This window comes from Oncorhynchus kisutch, linkage group LG22, assembly GCF_002021735.2.
Source record: "Oncorhynchus kisutch isolate 150728-3 linkage group LG22, Okis_V2, whole genome shotgun sequence".
Taxonomy (NCBI): Eukaryota; Metazoa; Chordata; class Actinopteri; order Salmoniformes; family Salmonidae; genus Oncorhynchus; species Oncorhynchus kisutch.
Window position 1 is genome coordinate 49316613 of NC_034195.2, and position 14765 is coordinate 49331377.

At 43.0% G+C, this 14765-nt stretch overlaps 1 protein-coding gene across 1 annotated transcript in view; it reads right to left on the reverse strand.

Annotated features, from left to right (window-relative positions):
* Nucleotides 1–42: 42 nt before the first annotated feature.
* LOC109867242 (rab GDP dissociation inhibitor beta) overlaps nucleotides 43–14765 on the reverse strand; it is a 17499-nt gene continuing 2776 nt past the window's right edge. Inside the window, exons 3-11 of the mRNA XM_020456286.2 lie at nucleotides 13982–14081; nucleotides 13671–13805; nucleotides 12570–12768; nucleotides 11935–12066; nucleotides 11557–11656; nucleotides 6801–6972; nucleotides 6278–6422; nucleotides 718–772; nucleotides 43–603 (exon numbers count right to left, since the gene is read on the reverse strand). Coding sequence (XP_020311875.1) covers nucleotides 448–603; nucleotides 718–772; nucleotides 6278–6422; nucleotides 6801–6972; nucleotides 11557–11656; nucleotides 11935–12066; nucleotides 12570–12768; nucleotides 13671–13805; nucleotides 13982–14081 — 1194 coding nt within the window. The 3' untranslated portion in view covers nucleotides 43–447. The remainder of the gene's footprint in view (nucleotides 604–717; nucleotides 773–6277; nucleotides 6423–6800; nucleotides 6973–11556; nucleotides 11657–11934; nucleotides 12067–12569; nucleotides 12769–13670; nucleotides 13806–13981; nucleotides 14082–14765) is intronic.

The following is a 14765-nucleotide window of genomic DNA, read 5'->3' on the forward strand; positions in this document are numbered from 1 at the left end:
TTCAACCACATACATGCAACAAAAAAGAAAAGTGACCATGGCTCTTTTCTCCATCCCAGGTAAAATACATCTTTATTTCACTTTAAACAACAGAATAGTGCCTTATGTAAAAAATACAATTTATATCACATTTATATTGTCTATGTATAAACCCGAATAAAACCATTTATTTGTCGACATTCACATTTGTCAGAAAGTGAAGAAACCTTCATGATGTCACGCAATGTGATAATTGCATGTTTTTAACTAACTGTCAAGCAAATAGCCTACAAAACGCAGCCATCACAAATCGTTCGTTTATTAGTAAAACATATTTCATTCTCCTTTTTTCTACAAAATTTATTTCCATTGTTTTAAAGGGTCATAGATACAGATTCCAACAATACATTTGGATTATAAACCAGTTTGTTAAGATTTGGGAGTTGTCTGGACATGTTGGTTATACTATCACTGATCACCAGCGTCTCCAAAGATGTCGTTCTTCGTGCGCTCCATCTCTGCAAAGTCAAACTCCGTGCCCATCGCACGCTCGTAGATGTCCTTGATGTCGTCACAGGTGGTCTCAAAGTGGGTTGTTGCATCATACGTACGTGAAATAAATATCTGCATAGATATCCCAGAAGCATAGAAGGGAAAAATACATTTTGACCATGTATTTAAAAACAATTTAATAAATAAAATGAAGGCCAACATGACGATTAGGACTAGTTCACTCACCTGGCTGTCTTTTCCCATGTCAGTTGGTGCATATTGATCACTGACGCTCACAAATCTGTGAGGAGAGAAGATTTGAACAGGGTCAGAAAACATCAACGAATGGAGGATATGTTACCAGGTCAGTGCAGTACATCTCAGTAGTGTGAAAACAGTATTTACAGCATTGTGTTCCAGTGATGAGCCCCTGTGCTAGTAGTAAAAAACAGTTCGTACCATGGCATTTTTGAATACTTGTTTCTCATTGGCTTGAAGGGCATTCTAGAGCATGCATTATTTAAGCAATAAGGCCCGAGGTGGTGTGGTATATGGCCAATATACCACGGTCTAAGGGCTGTTCTTAGGCACGACGTAATGTGGAGTGCCTGGACACAGCCCTTAGCCGTGGTATATTGGCCATTACACCACAAACGCTGAGGTGCCGTATTGCTATTATAAACTGGTTACCAATGTAATTAGAGTAGTAAAAATGTTTTGCCGTACCCGTGGTATATGGTCTGATATACCATGGCTGTCAGCCAATCAGCATTCAGGGCTCGAACCACCCAGTTTATAATTCCCTTTACCAAACGAGTGGGTCTAATCCTGAATGCTGATTGGTTTAAACCGCATTCCAGCCGGTGTCTATTCCACAAGTTACCACCAGCTAAATCTATTTACTCTGTTCCATCTGACTGCACGATCCACTGTCTCATCAGCCCAGCCAGGCAATTTAGAAACTTGATCTCCACTATAAAAAACATCTAGACATTATCTCACATTTCTTTTAGACTAGCTGTTGTCCACTATAAAAAACATCTAGACATTCTCTCACATTTCTTTTAGACCAACAGTCTTCAACAGCGGAGATTTGTATAAACATTGCGGTCTGTCTCTCCGACATTTGCAACATGGTTTCAATATTCAAATTTGATCTCCAGCTGTCCCAGAGTAATGAACGTGTTGGGAGTCAGACGAGACAGACAGTCAGGCAGCGTTTTTCAGCCAGTCAAATCATGAATCAACTGGCCTTATTTTTATGCATATATACAGTATAATCACAAAAGTGAGTACATTTGAGGTATATTTGAGGTTATCTTTTCATGTGTCCCCTCAAAATAACTCAACACACAGCCATTCATGATTAAACCTCTGGCAACAAAAGTGAGTACACCCCTAAGTGAAAATGTCCAAATTGGGCCCAAAGTGTCAATATTTTGTGCGGCCACCATCATTTTCCAGCACTGCCTTAACCCTCTTGGGCATGGAGTTCACCAGAGCTTCACAGGTTGCCACTGGAGTCCTCTTCCACTCCTCCATGACGACATCACGGAGCTGGTGGATGTTAGAGACCTTGCACTTCTCCACCTACTTTTGAGGATGCCCCACAGATGCTCAATAGGGTTTAGGACTGGAGACATGCTTGGCCAGTCCATCACCTTTACCCTCAGCTTCTTTAGCAAGGCAGTGGTCATCTTGGAGGTGTGTTTGGGGTCATAATCATGTTGGAATACTGCCCTGCGCCCCAGTCTCCGAAGGGAGGGGATCATGCTCTGCTTCAGTATGTCACAGTACATGTTGGCATTCATGGTTCCCTCAATGAACTGTAGCTCCCCAGTGCTGGCAGCACTCATGCAGCCCCAGACCATGACATTCCCACCACCATGCTTGACTGTAGGCAAGACACACTTGTCTTTGTACTCCTCACCTGGTTGCTGCCACACACGCTTGACACCATCTGAACCAAATAAGTTTATCTTGGTCTCATCAGACCACAGGACATGGTTCCAGTAATCCATGTCCTTAGTCTGCTTGTCTTCAGCAAACTGTTTGCGGGCTTTCTTGTGCATCATCTTTAGAAGAGGCTTCCTTCTGGGACAACAGCCATGCAGACCAATTTGATGCAGTGTACGGCGTATGGTCTGAGCACTGACAGGCTGACCCCCCACCCCTTAAACCTCTGCAGCAATGCTGGCAGCACTCATACGTCTATTTCCCAAAGACAACCTCTGGATATGACGTTGAGCACGTGCACTCAACTTCTTTGGTCGACCATGGCAAGGCCTGTTCTGAGTGGAACCTGTCCAGTTAAACCGCTATATGGTCTTGGCCACCGTGCTGCAGCTCAGTTTCAGGGTCTTGGCAATCTTCTTATAGCCCAGGCCATCTTTATCTAGAGCAACAATTCTTTTTTTCAGATCCTCAGAGAGTTCTTTGCCATGAGGTGCCATGTTGAACTTCCAGTGACCAGTCAGTATGAGGGAGTGTGAGAGCAAATTTGACACCAAATTTAACACACCTACTCCCCATTCACACCGGAGACCTTGTAACACTAACGAGTCACATGACACCGGGGAGGGAAAATGGCTAATTGGGCCCAATTTGGACATGTTCAGTTAGGGGTGTACTCAATTTTGTTGCCAGCAGTTTAGACATTAATGGCTGTGTGTTGAGTTATTTTGAAGGGACAGCAAATTTACACTGTTTTTCAAGCTGTACACTCACTACTTTACATTGTAGCAAAGTGTAATTTCTTCAGTGTTGTCACATGAAAAGATATACTCAAATATTTACAAAATTGTGAGGGGTGTACTCACTTTTCTGATATACTGTACAAAGAAATGTTAATTGAAAAAAAAGTTACAACGATACAAAGTGCAGCTAGTTTGCAGTCTTTCCAGCTTCAGTTTGAAGTGATAGTGTTAGCTGTGTTGTTGGCTAGCTCCTCTGAACAAACAATGTGCTCACTTGTCAGAACACTTTCTAAAGCCAGGCGAAATTGCACCTCATTGTTATGGATGTATGCAAATAAAAATGACACTAGAAAACAGCTTGAACAAATGCGGCTACTTTGCTGTTATTCTGGCTGCACTTTGTTGACGTGCCTGAGTTAGCCGTAGTTGGCTAGCTAGCAGTATAGCAATGGAACATTTGGAGTGAATGACTCTGGGTTGTTAAACGTCAAATTACACCGTTATATTATTGAAACGTTGTGTGTGCAAGCCAAGCTCCACCACTATCAGTAGCACTGTCAATGCTGTACAACAACAACAAGTCTGCAAACAAACAAAACACCACCACAACGCCACGAACAATTTTTACAATAACGCGTTGGTAATAATTCCCTTGTTTACTTTAACCATTTGTACATTGTTACAACACTGTGTATATATATATATATACACACACACACATAATGACATTTTTAATGTCTTTATTGTTTTGAAACTTCTGTATGTGTAATGTTTACTGTTCATTTTTATTGATTATTTCACTTTTGTATATTATCTACCTCACTTGCTTTGGCAATGTTAACACATGTTTCCCATGACAATAAATCCCCTTGAATTGAATTAGGCATTATTTGTTAGACCGCAACTTCTGGGGTAGCTAGCTAGCTTTAGCTTGGTACCTAGCTAGCGCCAATACAACCAGCCTAAAAACAAAATCACCAGTAGAAAATGCAGTAATTTTCATTATTCTTAGCAATGATTTAGGAATCCTTGTAAGTATTAGCTAGGTAGTCAATTGTTGTTCGCCTATTGAAATGTAACTAGCTAGCCAGCTACTTAAACCCTGTTGCCCAAAGCGAACATGATAAGCAGCCAGCTCGCTTCATCTGGCTAGTGAGGTTCGACCGGACCGGGTTATGTGTTGTGAAGCTAGCCACAATAAGGATTAGGCACAATAGTGGAACTTCAAAATAAAAGTACCTATTTGAAAGTGATGCAGAAGGTTACAATTGGTGGAATTATGCCATATTTAGACTAGATCATGTTAAACAAGGTTGGAATGTGAGTCTACTCTGTGACACCCACAGAACACGACTGTGAAGAGTTTTTACGCAAATATTAGCGTTGTAGCTCTTATCGTGGGAAATCACCTCCCCAGTCAGCCTATTGTGTGTATTGACATTCATATTGCACTGTACAGCTTTAACTAAGGATTGAGGATCAATGAAATGGGGTATCAGTCTACTCAACACCCAATATATTCCCCCCCAACATCCTCCTCAGTTATCAGACTCCAAAACATCCACGCAGTATTGTTTTTCCTCTGGAATAGTGTTCAATACACATAGGTTGAAAATAAATGTGGCTAGATTCCCAGTTGTTTCAGAGTCCCGCAATAAGAGAACACTAATGTTCTCTGGGTGTCACTGAGTAGACTGATACCCTAAGTCATTGATCCACAATCCATAGGTAAGGCTGTGCAGTGAAATAAGTATTCCCCAAATACAATTCTAAAGTATAATACTGTCAGTGTGATTTCAACAGAATTTTGTAAAATTAACAAATTACTGTCTTTTGTTGATTTTATATAAACATTCCAACCTCATTTAGCATGATCTATTAAATGATGGCATAATTCTACTATTTATTTGCATCACTGTCAATGACATAGTTTTATTTTGAAGGCTAACCATAAAGTCCACTATTGTGGCTAGCTTCACATAAATGGATCCGCCCACCATTTTATTTTTTTTATTTTTTATTTGTAATTTTACCTTTATTTAACCAGGCAAGTCAGTTAAGAACACATTCTTATTTTCAATGACGGCCTGGGAACAGTGGGTTAACTGCCTGTTCAGGGGCAGAACGACAGATTTGTACCTTGTCAGCTCGGGGGTTTGAACTCACAACCTTCCGGTTACTTGCCCAATGCTCTAACCACTAGGCTACGCTGCCGCAACTAAGAACTGTCTTATAAATTAGGGTTATTTTAGATGATGACAGCTAGCTATATATAGTTAGCTAGCTATATATAGTTAGCTAGCTAACTATATTGCTACTGAAACAGATGGATGAATCTTTGTGACATATGAAATATGAGTGATAGTTATTACACATTGATTACACTATGTAAAAATAATAATAAATGCGTTAAATTATGTGACGTGTAGTTATATTCAGGTCCTGATTGGCCAACAATCTTATTTGACACGTAAAATTGTGTTATTTGACGTGTATCTTTTTTGACAAGACCCAAACGGTGTTCCATAGGCTGTGTCCATAGATGCAGAACAAAAAGACTGAATGACTGGGTCACGTCTCTAGCACGTCTCCACCAGCCCTGTCTGGAGGAATGGGCCAAAATTCACCAAACTTAATGTGGGAAACTTGTGGAAGGCTACCCAAAACGTTTGACCCAAGTTAAACAATTTAAAGGAAATGCTACCAAATACTAATTGAGTGTATGTAAACTTCTGACCCACTGGGAATGTGATGAAAGAAATAAAAGCTGAGATAAATCATTCTCTCAACTATTATTTTGACATTTCACATTCTTAAAATAAAGTGGTGATCCTAACTGACCTAAAACAAGGATTTTTTTACTAGGATTAAATTTCAGGAATTGTGAAAAACTGAGATGAAATGTATTTAGGTAGGTTACCTTGGCATTCTTGGACACATGGACTATGGTGGTCTACTCAAAACAAGTTGGTATTACAGACCGGGTCAGGGATCGGTTGAAAATGTCAGTGAAGACCCTTTACTAACTAGACACTAGTGTAACAGTACAGTAGTATAACAGTGTATCTTATAGTAGAGTACAGTATAGCAACATAGAATCAAAAGCCTACTTCTGTTCAATGGGTTCCAGGAGATCCAGGGCTGGCTTGAGTTCCTTCTCTGGGTCGTTGGTCTCCACTACGCTGCTGGCGATGGCAATGTACTTGCCCTGCGCTGCCACGTTGTGGGCCGAGGAGATCATACACACGTAGATGTCTGTGACAAAAAAAAACACACAAGAGACCAGTGAGACCAGACCAGTGACAAACACCCTCAACTAAGCTCCACCGCCTTGTGTTCAGTAGGGTGTAAAAAAGTAGCAAAACGTTTTGAAAACAGAAAAAAAAAAGCACAAAAATAAACATCTGCGTTTCTTCCAGGTAGACCATCCCTGTTTCTGTTTTCCTCCGTTTGGTGCCGAATGAACACAGACGATGCCATTCAAAAAAAATCACAACAGTGGCAACTTAATTTCACACACACAAGAATTGATGAAATGCTCATGTACTGCTTATGAATGTGGGTATGTATGGGTTATAAATGTGTTACGATGTCCTTATGTAGGCTAGGTACCCTAGTATCCAGGGGTCTCACCATGTTTCCTGTTGACCTGGATCTGAGGGATGATGATCTGGCAGGAGTTGACGTCGCCGGTGTTCTTGATGGGGTGGCTCATGACACAGATGATACGGACCACTTGGCCGACCTTGCTGACTCTGTCCATGATGTAGCTGGGGTCACAGATCAGCTGCTTACAGCGGGCTATCTGGAGAGGAAAGGCGAGATGGTAGCGTTTAGAGTTTATACTTCAGGTGAGGGTGGGTTTAGGATAGGTTCAGGGTTAGCAGATGTTAATACGAGTGTAGTGAAATGCTTGTCTTGTGCTTTTAGTTCCGACCGTGCAGTAATATCTAACAAGTAATCTAACAATTTCACAACAACTACCTTATATCCACAAGTGTAAAGGAATGAATAAGAATATGTACATATAAATACATGGACGAGCGATGGCCGTGCGGCATAGGTAAGATGCAGTAGATGGTATAGAGTACAGTATATACATATGAGTAATGTAGGGTATGTTAACATTATAAAACGTGGCATTGTTTAAAGTGACTAGTGATGCATTTATTACATCCATTTTTTTATTATTAGAGTGGCTAGAGTTGAGTCAGTATGTTGGCAGCAGCCACTCCATGTTAGTAATGGCTGTTTAACAGTCTGATGGCCTTGAGATAGAGATTGAGTCAGTATGTTGGCAGCAGCCACTCAATGTTAGTAATGGCTGTTTAACAGTCCGAGGTCCTTGACATAGAAGCTGTTTTCATTCTCTCGGTCCCAGCTTTGATGCACCTGTACTGACCTCGCCTTCTGGATGATAGCGGGGTGAACAGACAGTGGCTCGGGCAGTTGTTGTCCTTGATGATTTTTTTGGCCTTCCAATGACATCGGGTGGTTTAGGTGTCCTGAAGGGCAAGTAGTTTGCCCCTGGTGATGCGTTGTGCAGACCTCACTACCCTCTGGAGAGCCTTACGGTTGTGGGCGGAGCAGTTGCCGTACCAGGCGGTGATACAGCCCGTCAGGATGCTCTCGATTGTGCAACTGTAAAAGTTTGTGAGTGTTTTCAGTGACAAGACAAATTTCTTCAGCCTCCTGAGGTTGTGGGTGGACCAAAACAGTTTGTCTGTGATGTGTACGCCGAGGAACAAAAAAACGAATTCCACCTTCTCCACTACTACTGTCCCGTCGATGTGGATAGGGGGGTGATCTCTCTGCTGTTTCCTGAAGTCCACGATCATCTCCTTTGTTTTGTTGACATTGAGTGTGAGGTTATTTTCCTGACACCACACTCCGAGGGCCCTCACCTCCTCCCTGTAGGCCGTCTCGTCTTTGTTGGTAATCAAGCCTAAGACTGTCGTGTCATCTGCAAATTTGATGATTGAGTTGGAGCCGTGCATGGCCACGCAGTCATGGGTGAACAGGGAGTACAGGAGAGGGCTGAGAACGCACCCTTGTGGGGCCCCAGTGTTGAGGATCAGCGGGGTGGAGATGTTGTTTCCTACCCTCACCACCTGGGGGCGCCCCGTCAGAAAGTCCAGGACCCAGTTGCACAGGGCGGGGTCGAGACCCAGGGTCTCGAGCTTAATGACGAGTTTGGAGGGTACTATGGTGTTAAATGCTGAGCTGTAATCAATGAACAGCATTCTTACATAGGCATTCTTCTTGTCCAGATGGGTTAGGGCAGTGTGATTGTGATTGTGTCGTCTGTGGACCTATTGGTGCGGTAAGCAAATTGGATTTGGTCTAGGGTGTCAGGTAGTGCACTTCATGATGCTGGAAGTGAGTGCTAGTGATAGTTGTTTAGCTCAGTTACCTTAGCTTTCTTGGGAACAGAAACAATGGTGGCCCTCTTGATGCATGTGGGAACAGCAGACTAGGATAGCAGACTATGATAGGGTCCGTAAACACACCAGCCAGCTGGTCTGTGCATGTTCTGAGGAAGCGGCTAGGGATGCCGTCTGGGCCGGCAGCCTTGCGAGGGTTAACACATTTAAATGTTTTACACACATTGGCTGCGGTGGAGGAGAGCCCACAGGTTTTGGTAGAGGGCCTGTCAGTGGCACTGTATTGTCCTCAAAGTGAGAAAAGCAGTTGTTTGGTCTGTCTGGGAGCAAGACATCCTGGTCTGTGACGGGGCAGTTTTTTTTGTAATCTGTGATTGACTGTAAACCCTGCCACATACCTCGTGTCTGAGCCGTTGAATTGCGACTCTACTTTGTCTCTGTACTGACGCTTAGCTTGTTTGATTGCCTTGGGGAGGGAATAGCGACACTGTTTGTATTCGGTCATGTTTCGGGTCGCTTTGCCATGATTAAAAGCAGTGGTTCGCGCTTTCAGTTTTGCACAAATGCTGCCATCAATCCACAGTTTCTGGTTGGGGAAGGTTTTAATAGTCACCGTGGATACAACATCACCGATGCACTTGCTAATAAACTCGCTCACCGAATCAGCATATACATCAATGTTGTTGTTTGAGGCTATCCGGAACATATCCCAGTCCATGTGATCGAAGCAATCTTGAAGCGTGGAATCAGATTGGTCGGACCAGCGTTGAACAGACCTGAGCAAGGACGTTTCCTGTTTTAGTTTCTGTCTATAGGCTGGGAGCAACAAAATGGAGTCATGGTCAGATTTGTGGAAAGGAGGGAGGGCTTTGTATGCGTCGCAGAAGTTAGAGTAACAATGATCCAGAGTTTTGCCAGCCCGGGTCGCGAGTTCAATATGCTGATAAAATTTAGGGAGCCTTGTTTTCAGATTAGCTTTGTTAAAATATCCAGCTACAATAAATGCAGCCTCAGGATATATGGTTTCCAGTTTACATAGAGTCAAATAAAGTTTGTTCAGGGCCATTGAGGTGTCTGCTTGGGGGGGGGGGGGGGGGGGATACACGGCTGTGATTAAAATCGAAGAGAATTCTCTTGGTATATAATGCGGTCGGCATTTGATCGTAAGGAATTCTAGGTCAGGTGAACAAAGACTTGAGTTCCTGTATGTTGCTATGATCACACCACGACTCGTTAATCATAAGGCATACACCCCCACCCTTCTTCTTACCAGAGAGATGTTTGTTTCTGTCGGCGCGATGCGTGAAGAAACCGGGTGGCTGTACCGACTCTGATAATGTATCCCGACTGAGCCATGTTTCCGTGAAACAGAGAATGTTACAATCTCTGAAGTCTCTCTGGAAGGCAACCCTTGCTCGAATTTAGTCTACCTTGTTGTCAAGAGAGACTGAACATTGGCGAGTACTATACTCGGGAGCAGTGAGCGATATGCCCGTCGACGGAGCCTGACCAGAAGACCTCTCCGTCTGCCCCCTCTGCGGCGCCGTTGTTTTGGGTCGCCTACTGGGATCCGATCAATTGTCCTGGGTGGTGGACCAAACAGAGGATCCGCTTCGGGAAAGCCGTATTCCTGGTGGTAATGTTGGTAAGTTGACGTCTCTCTTATATCCAACAGTTCTTCCCGGCTGTCTGTAATAAGACTTAAGATTTCCTGGGGTAACAGTGTAAAAAATAATACATAAAAAAATACTGCATAGTTTCCTAAGAACGCGATGCAACCATCTCTGTCGGCACCATGTAAGAGATGGCGAACCGCCATCTGGAACCATTCAAATTTTGTCAGTTGTAAACACTGCCAAAAGACATTCACCGTGAGGAACTAATAGAAAACAATCATTATAAACTGGGTGGTTCAAGCCCTGAATGCTGATTGTATATATACTGTATCACGGCTATCAGCCAAATGTATCTGGACCCCCTTCAAATGAATGGATTTGGCTATTTCAGCCACACTTGTTGCTGACAGGTATAATAAAATTGAGCACACAGCCATGCAACCTCCATAGACAAACATTGGCAGTAGAATGGCCTTACTGAAGAGCTCAGTCACTTTCAACGCGCCACAGTCATAGGATGCCACCTTTCCAACAAGTCAGTTCGTCAAATTTCTGCCCTGCTAGAGCTACCCTGGTCAACTGTAAGTGCTGTTATTGTGAATGGAAATGTCTAGGAGCAACAACGGCTCAGCCGCAAAGCGGTAGGCCACACAAGCTCACAGAACGGGACCGCTAAGTGCTGAAACGCGTGGTGCGTTAAAAATCGTCTGTCCTCGGTTGCAACACTCACTATAGAGTTCCAAACTGCAACTGGAAGCAATGTCAGCACATGAACTGTTCGTCGGGAGATTCATGTAATGGGTTTCCATGGCCAAGCAGCAGCACACAGGCCTAAGATCACCATGCACAATGCCAAGCATCGGCTGGAGTGGTGTAAAGCGCACCGCCATTGGACTCTGGAGCAGTGGAAACACGTTCTCTGGAGTGATGAATCACTCTTCACCATCTGGCACTCCGACTGGACAAATCTGGGTTTGGCGGATGCCAGGAGAACGCTACCTGTCCGAAAGCATAGTGCCAACTGTACATTTTGGTGGAGGAGGAATAATGGTCTGGGGCTGTTTTTGATGGGACCAACTCCATATTAATGCCAACGAGCAGGTGTCCGCATACACTACATGACCAAAAATATATCAGACCCGATACCACGGGTATGAATCCCAAAGATATTTGTACTGCTCTAACTAAGTTGGTAACCAGTTTATAATAGCAGTAAGGCACCTCGGGGGTTTGTGATATATTGCCAACATACCATGGCTATGGGCTGTGTCCAGACACTCCGAGTTGCGTCATACATAAGATCAGCCCTTAGCCGTGGTATATTGGCCATATAATCACAGGTCAGGTCTTATTGCTTAATTATAACATAAAAATGTGACAAAAACTCACCTCTCCCTCTGACTTGACCCCCACCACCTTTCCATTCTCCATAACAATCTCCTCTATGGGCTTGTTCAGCATGTAGGTGCCACCATAGATAGCGCTCAACCTAGAGGGAGAGAAGTCAAGTCAAAGACACTGGTGAATGGTGGAGCATGGGATGGGTTAGTTAAGCAAAAGGCAAAAAAAAAACAGTCAAATCAGGGATGTGATCAGAACCACAGAACTAGAATGATTTATACGATCAGAACAACTGAAATCAGTAGGATATTGGTTTGGGAGTAGGTTAACTTCAACTCTAGTATGTACTGAAAACGATAGCGTCAGAAAAGCAGGAATTCTTGATTAATCAGGAACAACTACATAATACGGAGAAAGTCATCTTACCTGGCAAAGCCTTGTGGCAGCTCCCCCAGGCCGTAGAGAGGGTAGAGGTAAGGACTCTTGCCATATCTGGCCAGAGACTCACTGTACAGTTTGATCCTATTGATAGTGTTGATGCAGGGCTGATCCAGGTAGCTGAGAGATCACACAAATACTAGATTGTAACACAGTTACTTTGTTAAAATGTTCACGAATAAGACATCAAAAATGCTTATAAATGTTACATATTTTAGATTTGACACCCCTTTAATTATGTGTACCTGCCTGAACACAGTGGACAGTCTCCCTTCCTATTAATTCCCATCATTCAACTTTCTAATAGTGTCGAGGACAAACATCGTACTCACCCCGAGCTCTCACAATAAATAAAACACCAAATAAAACCTCAAGAAACATCCACATGTATAGTAACGCTGATACACAAGAAACATCCACATGTATAGTAACGCTGATACACAAGAAACATCCACATGTATAGTAACGCTGATACACAAGAAACATCCACATGTATAGTAACGCTGATACACAAGAAACATCCACATGTATAGTAACGCTGATACACAAGAAACATCCACACATATCATTATTATAATAATGTGGGTGCCTATATTTGTCTTATTTCAGACAAAGCCACTTACTCGTCTGTCCTGTAGAGAGCGAGGGCATGACCAGTGAAGTCCATCACATCCTGGCCCAGGCTGAACTTCTTGTACAGGGCACGCATCGACGACTTGTTGGGGTCGACACCATCCATGGTTTTGGGATCTTTCGTGTCGTAGTTGGCAACGAAGATCAAGAAGTTCCTAAACCGCCTCTTCTCAAAAATCCCCATCAAACCTGAGGTGTCAGGAAAGTCAGTCAGACAGAAATAGAAAAATCTGCTGTGGTCTGAAATTAGACTAAGAATGTGGTCCTGTGTGGTTGTGGGTTCAATTGTGGATTTCATTCCTGTGGGGGTCACATACACATACAAAACAAATGGATGCGCTTAGAAATACGGTACGTTTCTTGGGATAAAAGCTTTGGTTAAGTGGTATAGCTATAGCATAAGTTAATAGAATACGACTTACTAGACTTAACTTTTTCTCCTTGGGGAGCATAGGTCATCCACAAATAACCAACCGAGAAGATAGCATATACATACCAACAAATGTATGCACTCACTGTACTGTAAGTATCTTTGTGCTTAATGGCATTATATTATAGGAATAAGCATCTGAGAATGCCATTGATATACACTGAGTGTACAAAACATTAAGAACACCTTCCTATTGTTCTCAGAACAGCCTCAATTTGTCAGGGCATGGACTCCACAAGGTGTTGAAAGCATTCCACAAGAATGCTGGCCCATGTTGTGTCAAGTTGGCTGGATGTTCTTTGGGTCGTGAACCATTCTTGATACACATGGGAAACTGTTGAGCGTGAAAAACCCAGTAGCATTACAGTTCTTGACACAAACCGGTGTGCCTGGCACCTACTACCATACCCCGTTCAAAGGCACTTAAATAGTTTGTCTTGCCCATTCACCCTCTGAATGGCACACATAGACAATCCATGTCTCAATTGTCTCAAGGCTTAAAAATCCTTCTTTAAAAACGGTCTCATCCCCTTCATCTACACTGATTGAAGTGGATTTAACAAGTGACATCAAGAAGGGATCTTAGCTTTCACCTGGTCAGTCGGTCATGGAAAGAGCAGGTGTTCTTAATGTTTTGTACACTTAGTGTATATACACTCACTGGAGGCCAGTGCCTCTGTCTCAGTGACAGGCACTTTGTAGATGGCTCCCTTCTTGTAGACAAAGCTGCCCTCGATCACCTTGAAGTCCAGGTAACGGGTCACCTGAGTGATCAGCAACATCCTCACCAGCTGACCTGGGTACAGCCGAGAGAGGAAAAGAGACCTGATCATTAGGGCATGCAACGGAAAACATTACTTATTGGACAGGGCCAGTTCGTCCCTTCCTGTTCCAGTCCCTCCCCCGTGTGGTGGCTAATAAACACAACCCTGCACTCAGTATTGTATCTAGAATGCCATATTGCTTTCCTACCATTGGCCATCAGGAACTTTGGGATGAGGTCCACGCTCCAGTCCCGACCTCTTCCCATGGACTCCGGAGGTTTACCTGGAAGGCTGAAGCGCTTGTACAACTGGAGGGGGACAAGTACAAAAATAAACAGGAATGATTAAACATTTTATTTGTTATGACTTTTTTTTATTAGTTGTTGTTTATTTCTTTACCTACCTATTGTTCACCTAATTCCTTTTTTGCACTATTGGTTAGAGCCTGTAAGTAAGCATTTCACTGTGAGGTCTACTACACCTGTTGTATTCAGCATTTCACTGTCAGGTCTACTACACCTGTTGTATTCAGCATTTCACTGTAAGGTCTACTACACCTGTTGTATTCAGCATTTCACTGTAAGGTCTACTACACCTGTTGTATTCAGCATTTCACTGTAAGGTCTACTACACCTGTTGTATTCAGCATTTCACTGTAAGGTCTACCTACACCTGTTGTATTCAGCATTTCACTGTAAGGTCTACTACACCTGTTGTATTCAGCATTTCACTGTAAGGTCTACTACACCTGTTGTATTCAGCATTTCACTGTGAGGTCTACTACACCTGTTGTATTCAGCATTTCACTGTGAGGTCTACTACACCTGTTGTATTCAGCATTTCACTGTAAGGTCTACTACACCTGTTGTATTCAGCATTTCACTGTAAGGTCTACTACACCTGTTGTATTCAGCATTTCACTGTAAGGTCTACTACACCTGTTGTATTCAGCATTTCACTGTAAGGTCTACTACACCTGTTGTATTCAGCAT